Source organism: Chironomus tepperi, unplaced genomic scaffold (assembly GCF_022539635.2).
Source record: "Chironomus tepperi strain 1889 unplaced genomic scaffold, CSIRO-AGI_Ctep_v1 contig_461, whole genome shotgun sequence".
In the NCBI taxonomy this organism is placed as follows: Eukaryota; Metazoa; Arthropoda; class Insecta; order Diptera; family Chironomidae; genus Chironomus; species Chironomus tepperi.
Genome location: NW_027226583.1, coordinates 516,210 through 543,752, shown reverse-complemented (window position 1 = coordinate 543,752; position 27,543 = coordinate 516,210). Strand labels below are relative to the sequence as shown.

The 27,543-nt window shown below is 33.9% G+C and overlaps 1 protein-coding gene across 1 annotated transcript; it reads right to left on the bottom strand.

The window, feature by feature from the left end:
* Positions 1–1,065: 1,065 nt before the first annotated feature.
* Positions 1,066–9,344, bottom strand: LOC139099062 (mpv17-like protein). Its single transcript, XM_070651459.1, is given in 6 exon segments — positions 1,066–1,245; positions 1,305–1,396; positions 1,464–1,510; positions 1,567–1,635; positions 8,990–9,059; positions 9,218–9,344. Coding segments are annotated over 6 exon segments (585 nt in total).
* Positions 9,345–27,543: the final 18,199 nt, after the last annotated feature.

Genomic DNA, 27,543 nt, shown 5'->3' with positions numbered 1-27,543 from the left:
GCTTTCCTCTCGCACTGGCATATTCGGCTATATATGGTTCGAAACCCCAGATTCTAGTATACATAGACACTTCCCCGAACGGACGAAAGTACGTTAGAATTAGTCAATGACAAGTTAATGTCTAGTTGATGTCTAGTTCTAAAGTATTTTCGTCAACTCGGGCACAATACTTGATCCGCAAACACAGCATCTGTTTAGCAGTGACTTCAAGGCGGCTATTAAGAGATTGACAAGCACAGACAGCATATCATCGACTACAGAATGAGTATCAGTATTACAATTAGTTCCAAATAATCTCAAAATTTCTCAAGAAAAAATATATTTTATTTGTCATAAATTCTAGAGCTCAAAGTCATCTTCAAACTTCCAACTCAGTTAAAATATAATAAATTAAAGTTTTAAATCTACATCAATGTACATTGTAATTTACAAATATAACACAATTTCGATAGTTCGATCAAATCCACATATCTTTATTGCCAATTAGATAAAATTTATGATGTTAACGATGAATTTTATTCATTTTTTGGATGCTCTACAACTTCTTTCACATGCTCTACAACTTCTTTAAGATGTTCATAACGTTTCTCAATTGCAACTTTGACTTTTGCCTTTGTTTCTTCATCAATTGGATGTGCCTGAAATTTAGAAAGTGGGAAATATGAAGGAAGAAGTTAAGATTTAAATAAGAAGCTTTAAAATGTGCTATAAAATTTATGACGTCCATCATTTAGAGAGATTTGGTCTCAGGAACCGGTGTCTAGGGCTTCCCTATCATATTATGGTAGGTATAATAGGGTATTCTACCTGTTAAATCCTGGTTGGACTAGAGTACTCAAACCTACAATATTCTAGAGCTTGGACAAGAGTTAATGATTCGGATAGTCTACTATACCCGGGTAAGTTTCAGGGTATTTCTGGGTAAGTCTTCCCTAACTGCCAATGAACGAACTCTCAACAGCAGAGTAAACTGAGAGCAACACTCACTAGCAACTTTTTGATGAACGTCATTTAAGATCCACCCCAAATGTCATCACCAAATTGCCTACAGCATGTCAAACTCAATCAAAATTCAACAATATATCCTCATACCTTTACATAAGCCAAAAACGTTGTCCAAATAAGTGACGCAAATGAGACATAAATTACTTGATTTTTTGGCTTCACAAAACCAAAATTGATGGTCTGCGTGATTGGCCAATAAACGAGTCCAATTGCGTATATGCTGAGGAATTTTGAGGAAACCTTAAAAAAAATTTTCATGTTAACAAATTTGGTTTTATTGGAATTAAAATTAATTTTACTTCTCGTCTAGCTTGCTCGTGTGTTTTACCCTCAAATATAGTCATCGAGTACAGGAACAATGATATTGAAAACGGATCAAATGCAACTTGCTCTATTAATTCAAATGGAAATTAATCTAATTAGCTGCTGTGGCTTAAAAAATTAATCAAATTAAGTACCTGTGAATGCTTTGGCTAATGCTGATCGGATGTCAGATCTAGGCCACCTGTAAGTGACAATAATTATAGATTATAGTGCTTAATAGATTATCATATGACTTACATTTTATTAGCTACACGCATCCAGCAATATAGAGCAGGTCCTTGTATTAATGTTCCATAAAGACAGAATCTAAAATAATTAAAATTAATTAATTTATTGTTTTCATGTTAAAGAAAATTGCTATTCAATTAAATTTGGATATTAAGGCATTTATCACGCGATATTCTATGTTCAATAGCTCATAAAAATAAGGGTTCAATATCTCATTCCACAAAAACAATTTTGATTACAGCTGAGTCATTCAAAAAATAATTCCGAACCCCTTCTCATGACAACGACAAACGCGAAAAAAGGAATCTCATGTGTACTGAACATAAAGTTGGAATAAAAAGTCATTAATATTCAATTGAAATATTCTTATCATCGTTACCACAATCAGAAGTCATAAAAATGCCACACGATGAACATGAAAAGGAGAGAAAAAAAATGCAGTATTTTTTTGTTTTCTTCCCTTTTATTTTTGTGTGCTAAGGAAAAAGGCAGAAAGCGTTAGCGTGTTTTGTTGTAAAAGGGGTTGTGATGTGAATGATAATCTTGGGTGCTGGATCTAGATATTGGTTTTTAAGGACTAAATTTCCTTATGGATCGTTATCTTATTATGTAATGCAAATAATCGACATTTTTGCATATGTATGATGTAGTTTCTAGCTGACATTGCACCCGATTCAATGAAATCCAACTTCCAACCAGAAGCCACATTTCCATAATCATTTCAGCCATTTTTATGCCGTAAAATGCTGGAATTCCTCTTGGTCACTGATTCAATGAACATTATTATCGGGCGGCAGAACAATAAAAGAAGTTAACAGAAGTAGCCGTTATAGCCCGGAACAGAGACCTGTGCAATCGCTTTATTAACGCCCTATGATTCACAGTGGATCGATAGGAACCAATCATCATCATCATCATATTATCGGGAATCAGTGAATCAGTAAGACCAGTGTTGTCCAAGCTTTTTCATGCCATGTCAAACCTTGGTGTAAACCATGATCAAAACAGCACACTTTTTTGGCATTTTTAATATAATTTTGCGGTACAGTACTGCGTCAAGGTACACTGTTTGGATAACACTGAGTTAGACATTTACTGACATCAAAATAGATCTCAAGACACGACAAACTGGTCATGTATAAGACGCTTATATGCCCTGTAGTGCTATATGGATCAGAATCATGGAATATAACACTTGGAGTCGAACAAGCAGTTATGGTATTCGGGAGAAACATTCTTAGGCACTTAGAACCTTCTTAGGGCCTTCTCTTTTGGTCCTTAGATAGAAGGAAATATTTTTAAGTACAGGAGCAATGTGGAAATATATCTGCTCTTTAGGGATGATGATATCGCAAAAAGGAATGATGATTACAGGCTCCAGAGAGAAAGGCATGTTGTTAGGAGACCTGTAGAAGCTCTATTAAATAAGATCTTTAAGTCAAATTTTGTTGATGGCAAAAGAGCGCGAGGAAGGCCCAAAAATTTATGGATAGAAGCAGTCGATAGCATGGCATTTGGTATCTGTAATTGGCAGATGGAAGTAAGAGATAAAGCCAGCTTCAGAAGACGTTTAATGACGGTCATGAATCGCAATTGAACTGTGCCGTCAGCGAAGTAAGTAATTAAGAATCAACAAATTCAAAGCCACAAAGTTAAAAAGTCAAAAATTTTGCGCCTTCAAGCATTCAACCCTCACTACATACTTCAACTTCCAATCCACTAATTTTCCATATTATTGCTATTTTTCTTTTATGACACATCGCAACAAAGCGAGAGAGAATAAAAAGCTAGCAACGATGAAAGCAAATAATCAATCATGAGGAACGAGAACAGCATGCTCGAAGGAAGAAAGAATAAAAAAGAATTTTTTTTAACAGTAAACACACAATCATCATCAAAGTCATGTTTGGCACCCCCTTTTGCTATACATTTTTTACACCGACTGCAACATTTTAGATTAGTCAAATTAGATTAAATCCTCATTCTATAGCTAAACATTTTTTTGAAAATTTTCCATATTTAATCCCCTCTTCTAAAGAAGTAGAAATGCGACCGTTAAAGCGTCAACACAGATGAGGGTGTGAGATGCGAGATTTTTTTGCCTATTTCCAACGACATGTAATTGAATAATAAAGGGAAAGGAAATACAAAAAAGTAGGGAAAATAAATATTAAGGCTTAAAAAATTATTTTATACGTACGTAAAGTCTTTAACATTAATAATATTGAAGGGTGTAATAAAATACAGCACAACAAAAGAGGGAGAGGAATTTCATGTCGCAACAAATCGCTTTTCATACAATGTAATTAGAAAGGCAAATAGGAAAACCCGCATATGACACGCCACTCACTTCATACATATTGCCTAAAGCTCAATTAATGTTATTTTCTCTCCTTTTTTATTTTCATTCCATTCTCTTTACATGCTCGATTTCATTCTATCCTCGTACATCTAATAAGCATCAATCAAATTTTCTTCTTTTTTTTTTGGCTGTGCTGTTGTTTTAGCGCTTTATACCCTTGATGGAAATTTTAAACTGATTTTTTTGGATAGCTTTGATGTGTAAGTTTTTCCAGGAAGCACTTAGAAATCAATAGACAAATTTGAACGTTTGATGTTTGAATAGACATGTTTGATGCTATGAAATGATTCAGTTACTTACTATTCTACATATAACTTTTTTAAGGCAGAGTTGCAGCCAGAAATGTTATTAATCAGTTTTTAACACTTAATTCAACGTTTCTTGACAGACCGAAGAGCCTTTTGTCTTCGACGGACCCTAATCAGGCCCTAATCTTTATTCTATCTATCTAACATTTATTTGCTTCCTTTAGTGGTTATTTACTTTGTCATCTCTTCCCCTTCACATATTTATTTGGCTCAATAACAATCTTTAAAACCCAATTGAAATGACTTAACTCTCACATTGACTTCCTTCCTTTTCAATCGTCTTTCTTGAACAGACAAGGATCAATGCTCACAAAATCAAGCTTGCTCAATTATATAGATTGAGTATACTCATAAAAAAGCCCACTTAGGTAATTTGTTCATTAGGCTGTTAGGATGTAGAAACTTTTTAACCCGGCATATATTTCCAAGACTTGTTTAGAAATAAAGTCGGGTCTAACAGAATGCATAATTTCAGAATAAGGATTCCAAGTGGAACTCAAACCCACATCCTACATTTTCAGTCGTCTGTTCCTACCACTGCGCTATTAGGAGCTATTTAACTATATGAAGAGTGCCATATTTAAATTGGGATTTGGAGAAGTTGACTCTACCATCTCTGAATCCAACATGCACAAAAATAAACTAATTCAAACAGGACCGGTCTATCTTTTAATTACACAATTTCTCCATCTCCCTTCGCCTGGAAGGCTACACAGGAATTCCATTTCAACAAAAAGTTTGAATGAAAGCTAAATCGTCAAAATACGCCAAATATTACTAAAACATTAGACAGTGTAAGCATCTTTATTATAATAAGCCTTGACTAAAACCGCAAATGGCATTTTCAGACACTAATGTGTCGCGGCACACAGGTTGCCCATCACTGAACTAGGGTCATAGTGATTCCCCCAAGAAGCATCATCATCGACAGCCACCTAAAATCAATATCCATCAATTTCCATCCAAAACTTCTAATTCATCATTCATCACCAACAAAAAACCCAATAAAATCCAATCCAATTTCCACACAAGGACACAACATTCATTGATCATATTTTGTCGCTATAAATTTCCATCTATAATACTTCAGCAGCTTTACGAAAGATAAATGTTTTACGAGTGAGAAAAAAAAGTATTTCAAAAAATACACGAAATAAATTTTTCTTTTTCCTTCCTTCTTTTTTTTCCTCGTTTACGTCTTAAAAGTCGTTGATGTATGAATGATGATTAATTTTGTCATATTTTCTGCTGTTTTGTGTCTTTTTTGAATGTCAAAATGGATTGTAGATGTTTTTTGGTTTACGTGTATATGGTAAATATGAAAATGTGCTTGAATGTTATGCAAAGCATATGTGAGTTTGACATGAGAGAATTTTTATGCTGATTTAGTAAAAATATAAAGAAGCAAATTTGATTTGAATTGAATTTTTTGTTTTGAGCTACTTGTAATGCGTCTTTTGCTTATGATGTTCAATAGAAAGTCATTCAATTAGTACGTTTAGTTCCTTTCTTCCCTAGGAAGGATCAGTCGAAATCTGACTCCGAAGCTGACCAATTGTCAAGTGTATACATTCTATTGATATTCCCTGATATATTTAAATAAACCATCGTTGGAACCGAGGTATGGGTAGGGATACATAATTTGATTAAAGTATACAGTAAAAACCTATCTAATGTACCTTGTGTGAAGGGTGATAGCTCCACAGTTGGACTAGGGATGGTAAAGCTTACAACCGAATCGGGACACTTTTGGAAAAAATCAGATTAATTCTTAGTTTGGCACTTTTGGGACTCTTTTGGGCTATTTTGAGTTTTAATATTCGAAGAATTACTTTAATTACGTACGAGGTTTTGAGGCTCTGTCGGGACACAGCAACAATGGGGAAAAGTACAGCAGCGTCCCGGAAAAAATACAGCAGATGGCCGCCCTAGTTATAGGGCTATTATGAAGGATGGGCGTCATATTTAAGAGGACAACTCGACAATAACTCAAAATTCGCATAAAACTGGACTCAACTCACTGCATTATACCACAAACATGATCCTCCGTGTTTTTATATGCCAATGTCCCTCAAAATCGACTTTGCATACTTAATCAAACAACTTTTTCTAAAAAATCTTAAATCTAACAAAAAATCCATAAAAATGCATTCTAAAGACGACATCCAAAAAATTGCATAAAATCACGCATCCGCTATCCAAAGAAACTTCTCTTCCTTGCTAGAAACTACATAAAAAAAATCTTTTTCTCTTCTTTACTTAAAAAAAGTCGACAACTAGAACACCGGAGGGAAAGAAAAGCAGAAGATAAAGTTCTTCTTGCATGCAACGACAAAATAAATTTTGTGCTATTTTTTTTTTCATGCTATATTATATACCAAATGTGATAAGATATACAATTTTTATCATACCGTACTTTTTACTCAGAACATAGGAAGAAATAAAATGCATAAAAATAAGGAAAGAAGCATGTTCAGAAAGGAAAAATCAAATTAAAATGAAAGCAGCAAATTCAAGTGAAAGAAAAAAAATTGAAAATAAGCAAGACGTACTCGTTCATGAGCTCATGCATTTTTATGGAAGTAGTTCTTATGAAATATTCTACATTTTATGCATAAATGAAAAGTCAAGAGGAGTTTTACGTTCGAGTAAGAATAAAAAAATATGAAAAATTGCAAAATATTTTTGTGCATTTATGCAAAAAGTTTCATGATGTGGGCATGCTGTACATAATTTGAATTTGTGTTGGAACTAAGAGCAAGGGAGTAATAAGACTATATTATACAATTTTTCTGCAAAACACAGGAGAACAGGCTGTGATTAGATGACCGTATGTCGACTATAATAGAAAATTGTGGATCATCCCGTGAAATGTCAAGTTTATAACTTATTGCGAACTATTTCACTTGGATTAAATGTGGACAAATTATGGGCCTTTTTTTAAAAAGATAATAATTCAGAATTTTCAAGAGATATCCGGCACAGATACTTTTCAAGAGAAACTAGACCAAACGGTGGATTAATGAGCAGGAAAAGGGCAATTATTGTGTAAAATTCGTGAATCCTACCACCTAGGTGGGAGCAGTAAGTAAGACTAGAAGGTGCTGAATGGTGGCACTATACATCAGAAGCTTAGCCAAAATTTTGATAAAGTTGATACATATAACCCGAAAACACACGACACGAAAATGAGCAAAAATCCAGTCCCAGGTCGACTTGACTCTGGTTTGAGACTAAATTTCATCAAATCTGACCAGGAGGAAGAGTCATGCTGGATTTTCGGCCATATCTACGTATGTCGTGAGCTTTACTGGTAAAATCACACTTTGTACAAGAATTATGAAGCTCTAAATCATTACAAAGCTAATATAAGTACTAATAGCATTTTAATTAAAGTAAACCTCCATCTAATCTCTCATCTAACATCCAAAAAACATTTAAAGCATCTAATTCCAAAATCAGGTCAATTATCTTAATCAAAACTCATTCAATCCTCATTCCCATAAAAGCTCATAAAATTCAAATTTTCAGATTTTCTTCATCCCTTCCATATCAATTATTTCAATTTAATTTCTCAACATCCATTTAGATATGAAAAAATAAATTTTGAGGAAGGAAAAAATGAAAATTGAATCAATTTTGCATCACCTGAACGATAAAAAATTCTTTCCCATTCATTCATGACGTACACAAAAAAACAGAAATGGGAACGAAAACTTCTGCATCTAATCTTACGTACGATAAAAAACGATTTAAAGTACTTAAAGAGACATCACTTTTATCCAGAAATGACAGAAATTTTCCTTTCCAAAGAAATAAGGTAAAAACTTGCAAAAATCTTTTATACTTTTCTGACTAAATGGATGGAATTTATCACAGACTGTGAAATGAAAACGAGCAAAAAAATAGAGAAGCTAAGAAGGAAGAACAGGAAAAAATATTTTATGCATTGCATAAATTCATAAGCGATTTTGCAAGCTGATGCTGTCTTGACTTTAGTCCTGAGGGTAATATTTTGTAGAGAAAATGGAGTTGTTGGCTATAGTTTGTCTGGTTTTCTGGTTATTTTGTATATAAGGTAAATATGTCACTCTTACAATAGTGAGACATGTCACTGTGACAATGGTGAGACATGCAACTGTGCCACATGTTACTCTGACAATGTCAGCCAACATGTTATACAACTAATATACAATGGTGAGGACATAGGTACACTGTGACAATGGTGAGGAGACATGTCACTGTGACAATGGTGAGGAGACATGTCACTGTGACAATGGTGAGGAGACATGTCACTGTGACAATGGTGAGGAGACATGTCACTGTGACAATGGTGAGGAGACATGTCACTGTGACAATGATACAGTATGAACATGTCGCACTGACAATGGTGAGACATGTAACACTGACATCGGTCAACATGTCACACAGACAATTTTGAGCATGTCACACTGACAATGGTGAACATGTCACTATGACAATAGTGAGACAATATACTGTGACAATGGAGATATGTCACTGTGACAATGGAGAAACATGCCACTGTGACAATGACGAGACATGTCAATGTGACAATGGTGAGACATGTGACTGGGACAATGAAGACCAGATTTTTGACCGAATAATTGATTTGCGCTCTTTCATGCCCTTTCATACCTAGCGACATTCCCACTAAATCATCCTATACCTAACCTTTTATAAATGCTCATAAATATCCACAAACAACTACATGCCACCCAAACTCAATGTCATTTCATCATACCTTAAAATTCTCTTCCAATCGAATTCGTTAAAATTTTTGCCTTCAAACGTCTGCTGTACCATACTTCCAACTAGAAAAAACAGAGAGAGAAAGGAATGAGAAAAAAACAACAGCAAATTTATATCCCAACATTATTAAATTGTGTTTCATGGTACATAAAATGAAAATTGATGGACATTTTTTTGTTTAGTTTAAAGGAAGATAAATTTGATAAATTAAGTTACACACCTGGCCACAATATGCTATATGCTATCATACCACGTACAATTTTGTGTTTCTTTAGAAATTTAGACACGACCGTAAGGATCTCATTCGCTCTCCGACGGTTAATTTTAACTTCAATCAGTGCACCCATTCTACTTCCTTGTTACAGCTTACAGCGATGATGACGATGGAGAATTTTCTTCTTCTTCTTTGTAAGGATGTTGTAGAGATGTTCTCAATAGGGTGGATATTTGATGATGTTCTGAAGTTACATTAAATGAATTTGGCCATTAAATAAACATTATCAAGGAAATTTTGAAGAACTTTTTATTATATTTTTAAAAGATGAAAATTATAAAAAATTTCAATGAATACTTGATTGAATTTGCTCTTGTGATACAAAGGATGAATAGAATTTGATTTATTAACGTTTAATATTAGAAATAGGGTTTACTGAAGGCTCAGTTTCGATGAATTATGGAATTGAAGACCGAGAACAAGACTAGAAGGGAATTGTCGGTCTAGAGAACTCTCAAGAATCCTCAAAAATAGTGTTTAACAGACCATTGAGCTTCCATCAATTTGTCTGCTAGTCAGGAGCGTATTCAAACCTTAGGTAAATGGGGAGGGCTTTTGGTGTCAGATCAAGATCCAGAGCTGCGCTTGACAGGGTCGCATTCTTCGAATGCGAGGTTTCAAGAATTTCATCCCAATTTTGTTTCTAAAAATTTCTCATTTTACTAGAGTTTTTCGAGAAAAAGTTTGACGAGATTAGGAAAAGATCTCTCGTTCATACTTTTAGTTTATAGTATGACAAGCAAAACCAAACCTTTTCCCCAAAGTAATAATGTCCTCTGATTACGTCTCTAATCTTGGAAATTAAGACAGTTTATAGTGGAATAGAGTGCTCGGACTAATACTCAGTAGGACAGTTTGTAGTTAATCAGAACCAGGGTTAGATGACATTCTTTATCATATGTAGCCTACAAAAGAAGGTAATGAACCATGTTTCCAATAGATTTCATTCAAAAAGGATAAGTGAAAATATTCTCTGTGCGAGTTTCGAACCAATGGTTGCATGATCAGTGTGGGTTGATTTGGTACTTTTCCAGGACGCCCGTACTCGTAAGATACTAAAAAATTCCCGGGAATATTCCCTATTTAATACCAAGTACCACCATCGAGGCACTATGACTCACTAATAAGAATAATTTAATGCAATTTATCATTCCTGTCAAAAAATGCAATAAAATCTACGTCAAATTTCAATTTCATGATATTTAATTAAATTTCATTAATTCAATTCTTTATTCCTCCTCCTTCCCTCAATTTAACATTTGCTCTTTGAAATTCGAGTATTTATTTCAATTCTCTTTTGAATGTCACTAACGGAATCTATCAAGATACAAGAAGAAATTCCTCAAAAAGAGGAAAACAAGCAAGAGAGAAAAAGAAAAATGTAATTTAAGACGGGATGAAAAAAAATTTGTGTGGGCAAATGTTTGGCAATAAATTTCACAGCCGATAATCCATTTTTTATTGCGATAAGAGCGACTAGTAAACAGCACAGAAGGAGAATAAAATATAATAATATTAAATATATAAAAAAATAAGCATAAAAGAATGTAAAAAGACATAACTGTCGTGTCGGCAGTAAATAAGGGAATTTGGCATTTCGTCAATAGTCAATTTATGCTGTCTCTGTTTTGTCATCGTCATGATGAATGAGTCCCGTATAGCAAAAATATTCGGAAAATGTCAATTATTTCAACTGAAAATGAAAAATAAATTGAAAAAAATCGGCAGTCATTCAAGGGGCTGTCGTGTCTTTTCAAATCAATTTTCATCATTTATTTCGGATAAGAAGGAATTGAACTTAAGAATTTCAATTGATTGTTCACAATTTTTTACTGTCACAGATTATCATTTTGGGTAAAAAGAACCTGAATAGTAAAACGAGTTTGGTAGGGCAGCGCTGGGTTGCGGTATTAGTGATACCTCATGACGTGACGTGAGGTGACGAACATGACGTGGGGTGACGAACATGACGTGACGAGAAGTGACGTAAAGAATGTAGTTTAGAGAGAAAATGAAGATTTTTGGATCGGGCTCCTTTTCGGTCAAAATTTCTTCAAATTTCTAGCTTGATTTGAGCAGGTCTGCAATTTTCGACTGTGCCTTATTGCTTGTTCAAGGCTGCATGCCTGTATTTTTTGCATGACATCCTACAATTATGGACGAACCATACATCTTAGTCGTTCATAAATGATGTCATATATTCAGGAATACATGTCCCTAATGGTCTGCAGTTTTAGGTCCTAAATTTGGGACATTCTAGTTTATCCAAGCCTGCAGACCTGCTTGTTTTGGCTGCAAGCCTACAAAATTGGACAAACTCTAGTTTTCTGTAGCCAAAATTTAGCGAACCCACCCAAAAGAATTGTAGCTCTACGTCGGTGTAAAATTATGAACTGACTGCACCATAACGCAGCATTGTGTTGCTCGGAGTAACTTATAAATTTGATTTTTGTGGACATAATTCTTATTGGGTATTTATTAAGTGTGATTTATTACTTTTTATGAAAAATGAGCAATAAGCGTATTATTGCCTTTAGGGCCTGTTTCTTTATTACGCAACATAAAAAATTGAATTTTGGATAAACCCTAAAAGCATTATGTAATAAGTGAATTGTCTCTCGGATAGCTTTTAGGGTTTATTAGAAATTTCAGTACTTAATGAGCTAACGTAGCTATAATTCACATGTAACAACCCGGAAAGACAATCTAGCGGACAAGAACTCCAATTTCTGTAAATAAGAATCCACAAAAATCAACTCAAAATACCCTCAAGGACAACAAACCTTAATGAAGCTTAAGTTCATGACTTAATAAAATGATTAATGTTGACATTTTGAGAAAATATTACCACAAAATTCAACCAGACAGATTTAATCGCTGATAATGTGCATTCAATAACAAACATACAAACATTCTTTTCTCATTTAACAACAGCATTGTCTCGCTTGTGTAACTTAAAAAATTATTTTTCAATCGAGTTTCTTGAAACAATAGAAAAAAAGATTAAAGACAGTTAGTTGACCAAAACAATTCGACTTCTGTTATTCTTAATGAATTTGAAGCTGTAGGAGATAAGATTAGAGGAACGAGACAAAGAGACGAGAATAGTTGAGAAATATTCATTATGGTAAATACGAGATAAGCATAAATAGGAAGGGAATTGTTGTTTAATATGGTTGGCATTGCATGGGAGTTGGAGATGATTGTGTAATTTTGTAATTCTATTATTTTTGTGTATAAAATAGGGGTGTCGAACAAATCCCAAGTATTTGGGATTTGGGGTATTTTGTAAGGATTTGGGGTACCCCAAGTACTTGGGTTTTGGACCCAAGTACTTGTACAAATCTTTATACAATAGATTTTTCCTATATTATTATATTTTTTCATATTATCATTTTTTTTTGTTCTTCAAAATTTTATTATTCATTAATATTTTCATTATTTGGTAAGAAAAATCTAGGGTTGGCCAAAAAAAACTACAGATCGGTATTTTTTTGTCGGTCCGTAGTGTTGCATTCAAGTGAATTTTTATTATATATGAAAATTTGTTCTGGTTAATTTTAAGTAAATCATAGTGAAAATTCCATTTACGAGACTTTTTCAATTTAGTGTAGGAAAATCAGTCAAAAACTTACAATTTTTTATAAGTTCACTTTGATAAAAGAAATTTGAGGTGAAAAGCCATAACTTTCCAGGATTTTTCAAATTTTTAAGAAAATTTGGCCAAAATTGCCATTTTTTGCGATAAAAAAATTAAGATGAAGCTTCATTTACAAATTTGACTTCATCTAGATGCGTAACCTAAAATTAGAAAATACGCTTATTTATAATAATATTTTTGTTCTTATTGGGGATTTGGGATTTGTACAAGTACTTGGGGTCCTGGGATTTGGGTATTTGGGATTTGTACAAATCCTGAAAACCCAAATAATCGACACCCCTAGTATAAAAGGTGTTGGAATAAATTAGAGAAAAGTGGCTATGAGTTTATGTATGATTATGTTTGTAAGAATCATAATACAGCTTATAAGCATCCATAAAAGGCTCATAAATTGACCAAAACAGACATTCTAATGCGCACCAATTTCTCATACATTGTTACATAGTGCGCACAGCTAATAATGATTAATTTATTGACTGCACATCAATGTAGAACACTAACGTAGAAAATATCATTTAAAATTTGCAAATTTTGAATTTAACTCATATAATGTGCAAATGTTACTTTTAACGAGCTAATTTTGAAGTCTGGTCACAAAATACGCAAACTTTTGAAACATAATGCGCAAAATGTCGATAAAATATGATGAACGCGTCGATTCATAACGCGCAAAATTAGATTTTCACATAATACGCAATATGTTGATTTTCACATAATACGCAATGTGTGTTGATTTTCACATAATACGCAATGTGTTGATTTTCATATAATGCGTAATGTTTTTACATAATGCGTAATAATAATCAAAAGTCGTTATTATTGCACAATTCTCTTCCATAATTCGTTCATTTCACGTTTGCTCTCAAAAATTACATTAAATTTCGTCCCCTTTAGCCAAAATTAAATTTATATAATTTAATCGTATTCAAACGACCTAATAAAAAAATCTCTCATAACCTAACTAATAAAATTGCAAAAAAATAAGAGGATAAAAAAAATGGAATTAACATTATGTATTCATACACTTTTATTTCATTCAATAAAATTTCACGAATCTACTTTCTTTATACATACTTAAAATTTTTTTATTGATAATCATTTCGGTATCAAGTTTAATATTCTCAGAAATAACTTAATAGAGATCTCACATTGATAATCTTGTTGACTTTTATTGCAGCTGTAGGTGTCCTTGTCGGATTTCTATTACGAAAAATGAAATTTTGTAAAAAAATACCGCAAAAAGAGAGAAGAAATTCTCATAAAATTTGTGAGTTCTTTGCTGAGATGGAATTGATTTTTAAATGAATCAGGCTAATCTTTTAAGTCTTTGGAGAAATAAGGAAGTAAGGAACAAGTATTAATATATGAAATGGTCAACGCGAATTTGCCTATGGTTATATCCCGTCCAAATCTCATTCTACGTCCTAAGAATCAATTGAGCTACACAAATTGAAAATAAGCTGAAATTCAATTAAAATTGTACCAAAAATTTATCCATAAGGTGTTAATGGTTGCCGACTCAATGACTTAGACGTCAATAGCTATTTTTACATTTTAGTAAGCCAATCACAGTCATAACCTTAAGCAATAATCAATAAACTGCTCAAAATTCATCCGCAAAAAAAATTTCAACACCTTCCGCACATAAAAATTACTCCTCATACCATCCACAACGTAATTTTTATTTACCATTTCCGCAAGAAACTTTTTTTTCCTCTTACTTCTTCCTTTACATTTGTCTGTAAAGCAGCGAAAAATTCTACAACAACAAAGCATTTAAATTGAGAGTCTCAAGAGTGTGAGGAATGGAAAAATAAGGAAGGAGACTTTTAATCCCATTTTCGTGGCAATTTGAAACATTTTTTACGTATTCAGCATAAATACCATCCAATATAATATACACGTTTATGCTACTCACTTTATATACATAAATACGATTCTTTAATGAACAGTTTTGCATAATTCCCTTACCCAGGCTTTTATCATAAATTTTCAACAAATTTTTCATTCCTTTCCATTCTCACTTTCCGTTTTTTTATTATACACGTATATATGCTTGCTGCTTCTTCTTCAAACCACCGCACTGCCGTTGTAGACATTTATGTGCTTGAACGGTGAATACTCTCGATGGCAATGAAGAAGACGAGAGATGAACAACAAAAACAACAATAAGGCATTGAATACAATATTGTGGATGGGAAATACTGTTCATAACACACATTTCTCATTTATTAGGTTCCTTCTTTTACTTTTATTTTCTCTTTCCGCTTAGCGAATTTATGGTTCTAGATTGTGGTGGTTTGGGGTCACTTTGGGTTGTTTTGGGATTTTAGTATTGCTTTTTGGTACAAAGTGGATGTGTTTTGGCACATTTCAGTGAATCGTTTTAAAAATGGGACAATATCAATCGTCATAGTGTCGTCAGGTCAACTTTGAGTCTTACCATTAATACAGTGACTTAGTTGGTCCTGGCGATACACACAAACAGTTTAGACAACGTTTGTGAGTAAATTGCAAATGTATTATCGCAAAAATTTGGAATCAACAATCAGCCATCGCGGTAGTCATCAATGTAGACTATTATGGCTTATCAATCTAATATGACAGACCTAATGGTGTCCTGGCGAACAAATTGTGCAGTTAGGGACGCTCGACTTAAAGTTTTTAGGATATTTGCTTTAAATTGGTTTTAATCTCTAGTAAATTGAAGTTCAGACTTTGCTATTTTGAAATTGGGAGTGATAAGCCTTGGTAAACAAATCCTCTAGGATCAGCTCCTGTCCATTGTGATGAAAATACGTTTATAGTTCAGATCTGAGAATAGCACGTCAAATACAGTACAGTGAATAAAAACATTTTAAGGATAATCCTATACCAGCATTAGAGGAGTACGGATGTTGAAAGCTGATTAAGAATAAAAAAACTAGGACTTTAGCAATTAAGTCTACAAAACGTGACAAAACCAGAGCGTGTAGGACTTTTGATGTTTGGACTCCTGTTAACTCCTCCACTTTGGTTAGTCAGAACTTGGCAAAAGAAAATGATACTCCATAAAATCTGGATTCTATGGAATACAGGATATTGCTTTATTTGGGAATTGGGATCCACGGGCTCCACTACATGCGTTTCTATATTAGAGTACATGCCTACTCTGTACAAAATCCGTCCAGAACTAGTCATTAATTGAACACAAAATGATGTCGAGTTAACTAGTCCAGTGTTGCCCGAACTTGATGACAGCCACTGAGTCATGACGAATTTTTGTTCTTTCGAGCATATTCTGGTCTTCATGATGAATAATTAGCTTTCTTATCGTAAAGTGCATTACAACTTCAAGTGTTACAATTCGAGTGACATCAAAATACTCCTACTAATGGATGATTTTATCTTTCTAAATTTGTTAACATGCATGACGTGCCAACAGTTCTAAATTCTAAATTCTATGTTGATTTGATATAGAATCTAGAATTTTAGACACGTCACACATGTTAAGTCCTGAGATCTGACCTTAAACTAAGACCCACACAAGAAACTTTGGTTAAATTCAAGTTACAAAAGATTAATGAATAATTTAATCAATTTTACTGACGTCTTCAATGTAAGTCAATATTCCACAACAATTTCTCCTAAAATTCCATATCTCATGTTTATTATCAGCTCCAAAACAACATCAATAATAATAAGAACATCAACAAACATCAATAAGCAGCACAAGGTTAAATCAAATTACAATTTTTCTTATTGTTCGAGAAGCTCTCAAAATGCTTAAAAATTGTAGAAGCAATAAATAGATTGAGGAAGAATCGCTTTGACGATCTCCAGGCGCTCCGCTTTTTTTTGTGTATGTCTTTTAACTTTATGCTGTTTTTTTTCCTTTTATCTTTTATTTCCCCATGTTATAAAATACTTTTTTTTGTGTACTAAATAAAGAGCGAGTGCCGATGTTGAAAGCAACACAAGAACGGCAAGTATGATGAAGAAGATTAAAAGTTAATGGGTGAAATAAAAGGAAAGGAAAGAACACAAAATTGTATATAAAGCAGTAAATAGACATTTAAAAGCAACTAAGAATGGTAAACGCGACACACAAAACATTCTGTAGACGACGATGACGACGATAAGCATAAAAACAAACATTATACTTCTTTTTTTTTTTTTGCTTGTTTTGAAGTTTGCCTTTCGTTCCTTTTTATTATTATATGCTGTTCTGTTCTTTTGTGTTTATTTCTATACAATAAAAAAGGTGGTGGCATTACAAGCTATCGCTTTCAATAATTAACTTGCGAGATAGGCCGTATTTGGAATTGAAATTCTTTTTTTATGTAGGGCAGAAGGAACAATTTAGCGGAATTTAATGATTGGGGATTTTGGAATTGAATTTTGTATGCATTGTAATAATGTGGAGATGTCATGGAGCAAATGCTGAATGCAATCAGATGAATTTTAGAGATGGTTATGATAAAGATTGGAGCACATATGAAGTTTAAATGCTTAGCAGAATTTGGTATTTTGAATTGTAAGGCATGCAATTCTGGTCTTTTGAATGGAATAATGTTGCTGGTAAAGGTATCAAGTTTCCTGAGCTGTTTATTCTATCGAACACCTTCTTCGTTATTAGATGATTTAAAATCGCACCAGATCTATTTGAATGCATTTCCCATTTATGTAACTCTCTAAATTAATTACGTCACATGACTCATGAATCAGTTGCTGTCTCCTGGTCTAGTGTCTCGAGGTCTTCAAGACTCTGACATAAAGTTGAAATTGGGATAATTCGGCCCAAATTGTCGTGAATCTTTATCATTTGCACGACATGTACCTTTCAGATTTTAATTTGGAATTCATAGAGAGTCTGAATGGACTCAAAACTGCAAAATATAGATTTGTGTGGCTTTTGCTGTTAATACAGACTATATTGCATTTTGTATTGGAATTTGGCAAACGGTGGCCAGTAATAGATATTACAGATTGACATTAGAATTACATTTCACCGCCTTTATTTCCAGAAAATATTAAAGGCCCTTAATTAACACTCTGAAGATTTGAAGGACCATTAATAGACTAAAGTTACCACGAATATCAGCAGACTGAGCCTGACTTAATGCCAGTGAATCAGTTTAAATTCATCAGTGTTTAGAGTCAATTAGCAGTTGCAGAATTTTAGATCGATTAATGTATTCAGAGAGCAACTGCACCGGAATAAATCGATCTTCGTAACATAGTCGGTACAGTGAAGTGTTCAGTTAGTTGACTAAAACGCGTCTCCGTAATGTGAGTCCTGCCACCTCATCCAGCAGAGCCAATTAGCCAGTCAGCCGAACAAAGTATATTGCTAAGAGCTCTAAACTTCAAAAATGAGCTAAAATTTACATTTGGAATGAATTGAAATGTTAGGCCACTCTGACAACACACTAATGTGCCACGCTAGACAAATTCAAATATCCAATATTCCCATATTCTTATTCATAAAAGTCATTTCAATAAGTACAAAGCAATTATTTACATAAACTTAACAAACATTTCTATACTTTTAAAACTTCTAGTGTTTAATATTCCAAACCTAATAATAAAAATATGTCTTCTTCATAGTTCATTAAGCAAATAGTTTACTTAAGCAAGCAATAATTAAAAATTCTAATCTCGCTCCACATTCACCAAGTCAACTTTATTTTCTCATTTCCACTTAAATTCTTAATGAATGTAAATTTCCTAACAAAAATAACTTCACGTACTCATAAATAAAAAGTTTTTTTTTATAGTAGAACTTTGCATGCTACATGTTTGAGGGTATATAAAAAATAAGGCAAACAATTTAAAAATCTGAAAGCACCTCATTCAACATGCACACACAAAAAAGAGAGAACTTCTCCTTTACTCAAAAGAATAACAAAAGAGGAATTGATTAAAAATTTAAATGATTCTCGTTTTTGCTCGTTCAGAGAAAGGTAAAGAATAAGAATTTAATAGCTTCTCGTGTAGTTTTATATAATCTTCATCTACTTCTTTTTGGCTTACCCGGTCGACACAAATGAAGAAAACTCCGTCGCCGAGCTTTTAAGGCTCCAAAAGCGTCAATATGCTGTTTAGCGTAATATCAATATTTAGCATCAATATGGCTGATTAGCGTCAATATGGCTGATTAGCGTCAATATGGCTGCTTAGCGTCAATATGGCTGATTAGCGTCAATATGGCTGATTAGCGTCAATATGGCTGTTTAGCGTCAATATGGCTGATTAGCGTCAATATGGCTGATTAGCGTCCATATGGCTGATTATCGTCCATATGGCTGATTATCGTCAATATGGCTGCTTAGCGTCAATATGGCTGATTAGCGTCAATATGGCTGATTAGCGTCAATATGGCTGATTAGCGTCAATATGGCTGATTAGCGTCAATATGGCTGTTTAGCGTCAATATGGCTCCTTAGCGTCAATATGACTGTTTAGCGTCAATATGGCTGTTTAGCGTCAATATGGCTGTTTAGCGTCAATATGGCTGCTTAGCGTCAATATGGCTGCTTAGCGTCAATATGGCTGTTTAGCGTCAATATGGCTCCTTATCGGCAATATGGCTGCTTAGCTTCAATACGGCTGTTTAGCGTCAATATGGATCCTTAGCGTCAATATGGCTGTTTAGCGTCAATACAGCTGTTTACCGTTCATATGGCTGCTTAGAGTCAATATGGCTGATTAGCGTCAATATGGCTCTTTACCGTCCACATTTTGCTTAGCGTCATAAGACTGAATAGCGTCGATATGGCTGCTTAGCGTCCATATGTCTGATTATCGTCAATTGGCTGCTTAGCATCAATATGTTGATTAGCAATATGGCTGATTATCGTCCATATGGCTGCTTAACGTCCATATGGCTGCTTAACGTCCATATGGCTGCTTAACGTCCATATGGCTGCTTATCGTCCGTATGGATCCTTAGCGTCAATATGGCTGTTTAGCGTCAATATGGTTATTTAGGGTCAATATGGCTGCTTAGCGTTAATATGGCTGCTTAGCGTCAATATGGCTACTTAGCGTTAATAAGGCTGATTATCATCAATATGGCTGATTAGCGTCAATATGGCTGATTAGCGTCAATATGGCTGCTTAGCGTCAATATGGCTGATTAGCGTCAATATGGCTCCTATGGATGCTTAGCGTCAATATGGCTCTTTACCGTCCACATGGCTGCTTAGCTTCTGAATAGCGTCGATATGGCTGCTTAGCGTCCATATGTCTGATTATCGTCAATATGGCTGCTTAGCATCAATATGGCTGATTAGCGTCAATATGACTGATTAGCGTCTCCATATGGCTGCTTAGCGTCAATATGGCTGATTAACTCAATATGGCTGTCTTCAATATGGCTGTTTAGCATCAATATTTCTGCTTAGCGTCAATATGGCTAAGATTAGCTCCGTCACAGAGTTCTTTATCTGTGTCGCTCGGGCTTCTTTTTCATGAGAACGAAATACTCACTCATCGTTAGATTAATGAAATATTCATTCAAAGACACATCCAGTATGAGATTTTCCTTTAATTTTTTCTTTGAATTATCTTTTTGATAAAAATTCACTCGAAAAATGCATTAGAAGAATTTTTTGGCATAGCTTATTGACAAGGGTATGCTATTTGACAATTTTAAGAGCATTGTTGACAATAGAGGGGAGACATAAAGTTCAAATATTGATAGAAAGGTTCAGCGATTGCAAAAAAGTGAATGACATGTCATATTTGTATCAAATTACAGACATGAAAGACAAATTGATGCAGGAATGGGAGTTAGGGATTGTAAGTTGAAATGAGGAGGTTCTTAGAAGACTTTAAGAATCATTCCCTAACTTCCACATCCTTCATAACATAGGCATAATCTCCCTCCCTACCCCAACGTCTCCTACAACATTTTTTACAACACATATTTCACTTCCATCATGTTGTTTGCTTAGTTGCATGTTTTTTAAAATTGAAGGCATGTTTACATTTTGGATAACACAACACATAAATTTGTTTTTTTTCTTCCATTCCTTTATCGTATGTTGCGAAACTCTCTTTTCTGGGTCTCATCTTAAAAATTTCTGCTTTGCATGCAATGCTTGTTTTTAAATTAATGTGATATGGCAATATTTAAGAAAAATACAAGTTAAATATTGAATGGTCTTAAGTGTGCTTATTGTAAGATTGTTTTAAATTAGTGGTGAGCAATCTGTGTGCCATGGCACATCAGTGCACCACCAACATTTTTTGGAAATGTAATGTTCAAAACCAAATGTACTGTGGGTTTTCGATCTAGGCTAATCGCTATATGTGCACCGAAAAATGAAAGAGTGGACAACTTTTTTAAATGATGCATTTGAATCCTTTGTCGTATACCCTTATTAAGGTTCACAGAATGTAGCTAGAAATAGGAACCTGAGAGCGGAGTCTGGTTTTTTGTTTGAAAAATTTTTATTAATTTCTATAATTTTGCTTTGAAAAGCTGGTCAATGACATTTATTACAAAAGGAGGTTTTCCCCCCGGAAACCATCCTGTAATGGGTTCAGATTGAGTAATTGGCTATACACTTGGATATCAAAGTACGAAATCTAAATACAATCAATCCACTTTAACTAAGTGTCACAAAACTGCGTCCATCGAAAGTAATCAATTGCAATCCATTATGTCACTCTGGGGTTATTCGTTTATAACGTAGCGCTCTTAAAAATGGTGTTCGGGTTTCCAACTTTGCTATGTGTCAAGTGTGAATTTGTCACGGAGGAAAGGACAAATCACACAGTAGAATATTTAAGAACAAGTAATATATTGGATATTATATTATAACATTTTACCAATATAATGCTTGAATTATATTCTTATGAGATTATAAATCTTATGAACTGGATTTTCACTGCATTTACCCTATAGACCTAAAGTTGGATTTAAAAGCTTGCATATTGTTTGACATTGAACAGCTTAATTGAACAGACCCCCTTTTAGAACCTACTAGAAAATCTGTTAAACTAAATATGTTACCACAGACATGTTTCTACGGATACCCTTCAAATGTCCACAATGATATATTTAAAATCAATTACATTTCATTTTTTAATCAATTTTATTGAATCTATTTTAAAAGCTTATTGCATATTGCAATTGAAATACACATTTATAGACATTTAAAGTCACTTCCCGTGAAACAGAAGAAGTTGTAAAAATATTTTCTAGAATTTTTGAGAAAAAAATGAAAATTTCACTGATTTTTTGCATATTTTTTGCCTTTTTAAGGCTTACTGCAATGTATAATCTACATTTGCATCCACAAGTTTCAATTATTGATGCACAATTTCGCTAATCAGATCTGCGAACTCACAAATCACATTGTAAGTTTGAGTACAGACACACAAGACATTCTAATTGGATATTTAGGTTATAACCTTTGGTCATCAACTGTCAATGATGTCATTCAATGCTTAAATGATTCAAATTCAGTCGTTCTAACGGATTTTCAAGCAGTTCTATCAGATAAGAGATTAAGAAAAGCTTCTGTCATTGTGTTGACAGTTGAACAGCTTAATTGGGTAAGAATATTAGATTGCTAACTAAGAAAAGGTTCAAATCCTTGATTTTCCTTTAAGGACGTAATTGGATCAATCATTAGAAATCATCACTTCTCAACAGTTTGGCATTATATGTCCAAAATAATAATCATCGTGCCTCAATCAACAAATTTAAATGATGCAGTAAAGGTTATTGGATTTTTGACAAAATATGGCTTTCTTAATGTTGTGATTGCACAAAAGTCTACAGGAGGTTTTGTTCCTTACTTATTTGTCCGGTCACTTTCGTATGACATGGTAATAGAAAGAGATTACCATCTTGTATTTCCTGATAAATTGAAGGATATGAAAGGCTTTCCATATCAAATTGCAGTTTATAATCAGCCACCACGTGTAATAATCAGTCACACCTTCTATTCACCTATGTTGTGCTTTCTAGATGCTCTTAAAAAGGCACAAAATGCCAAAATGCATTTTATTGTTATTGACAACTATAAATCACTGCTAAATGAATATTGGATGGACAGAAGGATGCATTTGACCATAAATACAGCAATATTCTTTGACACACAGGAACCAAAGTTGATGACATATGAGGAGAAAGGCTACTGTGCCTTGATTCCGATTCCACCAAAAATTCCACTTGCACAGCTTATTTTCATCAAGCCATTTGATGTCTGTACTTGGATAGCATTAGCAATCACGACTGTTGCATCTGTTGCTCTTTGGGCGATGTTTCGTACTCATGGTGCTGTTGACTCTCCGTTCCTTATTGCGTATGGAATCTTTGTGTATTTTATTGGTCAAGGTGTTGACTTTTCAAGGAAGAACCGCGTTGTGCTGACTATTCTGATTCAGTTGATAGTTTTGATGATTTGGGTCCTTAGTAATGCATACGAAGGTGTAATCACGTCCTTTATGATAGAACCAATCCATGAGAATCGGTTGAAGACTGTGAAGGAACTTTTGGATTCTAATTATGAGATCCTGACTGACAATGCATTCGCATTTGAGATTAGAGATTATGATGAATTTCAGTCGATAATGTCAAGAATCAATGCATCAGGTCCTGACTCTTTCTTGAGGGATAAAGATTATATTGACATAATAATGCAGCAGAAGTATGTAATAATTAATACATGCGAAACTGCAGAAGCTGAATTAATTCTAAAACTACCAAATAAGCACTTCATTATGGAGTATTACTACATACTGCCTGAACGTTTTGTTAGCAGATATATTGAGCTTGAAGCTAGCTATATTAATCCATTTTTAGAACGTATGCAATATTATATGGATTTATCATTTCAAGCTGGCTTACCGCAAATGTGGCGAGTATTTAGTTACCAGCATTTCTTCACAATGTCTCGCAGTATAATGGCTGATGATGCAACATATATCAAGTTCAAAGATCTACAACAAGTATTCAGCATTCTTTATATTGGCTTTGTTCTGGCTGCTTTTGTGTTTTTGACAGAAATATTCTTTCATAGTTGCCTGAAAAGATTAAATCTTCGCCGTCATGCTAGTCGGTTAAGAGATCGAATTCATCAAATTGGATATAAGAAGAGAATGCCAAAAAATCCAAAATATCAAAGAGGTGCTCTTTATTACATCACTCACAGACATAGGAAATTAAAACGATTGCAACGAGGAAGATTGAAAGTACGAAAGATTAACGTTCAGCTATTGAATTGAGATGAGTAAAGGATATCGGCTTTCTTAATCTTTTGATATTCATATTATTGAGATTCACAGCTGTATTCAGAGTTGGCAGGGCTTCAATTTGGTGGCGGACTCCATTGGAGGTGCTTCCAAAAAAAAGTCGAGTCTGACTCCATGGAGTCTGGAATTTTTGCATTTTTGGAATCCGGACTCCAAAAGTTCAGCTAACTCTGGCTGTATTAGGGCGTTTTTCGGTCAATGACTTATGATGGGGCTAATGGTGCTATATGATTGAGTATGCGCATAAACCAGTGGTGATGATGCCACGGCACACCTAAGCTCTAGAAAGCTTTTTTTGCGGGCACACCATTAATTGAGCATAAACTTCAAAATTTAGCTCAAAAATCTTAAAAATGTAACTCTAGACTTGAACTTGACCTAACTAAATCTGAGAATTTTTGCGACACACATGATGCTCACCACTGCGCTAGACCTCTGCGCATTCAGAGAGCACAGTTTATAGGAGGATCATAACCACTTACTTGATGACATTACTCCCTATGGCCTACAAAAGAAAGCTGTGGAGTCTCGTTTCCGTCTTATAAGATGAGAAAAAGGCAAGAAAACAGAAATTCTCCTTCCGAGTCTCGAATGCAGATCGCTGAGTTGGAGTTGGAATAATTAGATACCGAACTATTAAACCATAGCGCCACCGAGTCATTCTGACTTGGAATTGATTTCAAAATTTAACTACAATATTAAATCCAAATCTCTTTAAAAGACAATGAGCATATGTAGAATAGGCAGTCGTTCACCGACATGTTCCATTTCATGCTATTGCAAAATATCGCAAGAGATGGACATTTTTTTAGTTCAACAGTCATTCTTTAGATCAGTCATTGTTAATTCGACGCTCATCTAAATAAACGTTTTTTTCAGTATGTTCCTTGTCTGTTCGGGTCTAATCAAAGGGTTACTCAAAAATATGCCATTATTTTTCGCATATAATGCTTAATACTGACTTCATACCCAACAAAATAACAATAAGAAAACCATCAATATAGGAGGTCGTCTCCAGTACGATTTAACTAGCTTTATGTCGGATTCTTTATACATTTCCGTTTTTTTATATGTGTAAAATGCTTGTTGACAAAAAAAAGAAGAACCTTCATCGTTCCTCTCGCACTCTCGTTTATTCATTCATGGTTTAACGATAATGTGCTCACATTATTTGCCTTTAATATTTATTCATTTCTTTTCTATACTTTTTGTGTCATGTAATGGATATTCTTTGTGCAAATAGACAGGCCTTGTATGTATGTTTGGAAATGATATTGAGTTTTGTGATTGTACAAAAGATTTTCATTCCAAATAATAAAAAATTTTGCTGATTTTTTTTACAACTGTGGACTTTTTAGTCATCATTAATCAACATTTTCAGACATAATGTAGATGAATGAGTGTCGAAAAGAAATTTCTTGTTCATTATGTTCGGTATGAAAAATTGTTATGGCTTTAAATTATTCAAATAAATGTTTATGGCCCTCCTAAAAGTGTTGTGTTGACATTCGATATCTACGATATATGTTGAGTGCTATAACAAACATTCAGTTCTTCTTCTTCTTTTTTTATACACACGATTGTCGGGTATGATATGAGAAACATAGAGGAAATTTATTGATAATATTTACATTTTTTTAGGAATAGAAAAAAAAATATATATATACATGATGAGAAATTATACAAGTAGGAATGGAAGTTGGAGATTTATTGGTGATGGTGTGAATGAGACGCATTTTTTAGACGTTTTGGGGAGCTTGTTGCTGCAAATTATTGCCAATATATTGGAAAATAGCCTAGAAATTCAACAGATGGTTCTAATTCTTATGACACACAGCAATGATTTTTGGTGTCCTCGAAAAGATCACTACTTTGGGTCAAGGGGAACAAAGGTCTGTGAGTTCAATGTGGAAGGTTTCAAAAATCGCTGATTTTTCACCTGTCATGGCCTATCTTATTTGTACAAATTCTCTGTCCAGGAGTGGATTGTTAAGAAGATCAATGTCTTGGATTCCATCAATCTTGAGATACTCAAGCGAAAATATGGCTGAATAGGTCTCACACTAGCCACATGTGAAATTCATCAGGAAACATCACCTGTTCTACAGGAAACACATTAGTTAGCGAAACTCAGTTGAAAATTTCAATTCTGAGTCAAATACTCAATTTTGATTTACCGTTTTTTGATGGAATCGAACAAAACAACATGACGTGAGTCAGATCAGACTAAAAGTTTTATCGGTATTGATTAGTATGAAACTTCAACTTAACATTGCAGTCTACATACATCCTTGGGCATAGCATGCTTCTGAGACCGAATATATTGAAAACCTCAGGTCAGACACTCCAAATTACTATTTACTGTACTTCCTTTATGATAAAGTCAGCAGTACATTATAGGGATAGATTAGAGCCTGTCTGTAATAACTTAGAGCGTAGGATGGTTCTGATTGAATGCACGAACTAATGCAAAAAAAGGTAAAACGAGCAACAGAAGCCACTTAGAAAGCCTTACTGCACTAATCTAGACTCTTCATCGGAGTATGGTTCCAAATGGAGTAAGTAAGTAAATAAAGTCTACTAGCTGGTCATAGCCAGTGGAGTGTTAATGGATATATCAGATCACCCAGCATCATTCTGTACTTAATCACTCTTTATTTGCCATAATTCAACTTATTCGCTGTCCTATGGTATCCGTTAACACAGCTACGTTATGGAGTATATAAATTAGTAAGATATCGATATAGTAACAAATCCCAACTTTAGCAATGACTAGAGAATAATATGATTCGACAAAATGAAATCCCCATCAAGCCATATATCAACATTAAAGTTAAATATGTTCATTTATACATATTTTTTGGAAGCAAATGAAACATGTTGATGTATCAAATATTAAAATTAATTTCACTTTATCATCGACTGGTGAGGTCTGCTGTTTGTTTCTTTTTTCTTAAACATACAAAATAAAATTGGTCAAAGATATGAAATCGTTATTGATTTTTTACTTCTCTTCTGTGCCTCCTCGTCTCGCTCCAAACCACTCCATTAAGGAGGCAGACTACAATAGCAATACTGAAAGTCTATATTGTGCTGCATACGATGACTATCGCAATTTATATTTTATTTTTTCTCAATTTTTATATTGTATTGATCATTGCTGTATCACATAAAGGCATTAATAAATGAGAAATGTCGCGTTAGTTCCAATGAATCAGACACAAAAATATACTGATTTTCTTCTCCTACAGAAAAATATATAATAAAAAACCATCGCAGTTAGTTTATTCAATTAAATTCTATCCTGCACTAATAGATTCAAATCTCGTTCGTCTCTTACTTTATTGGAGATACCCGA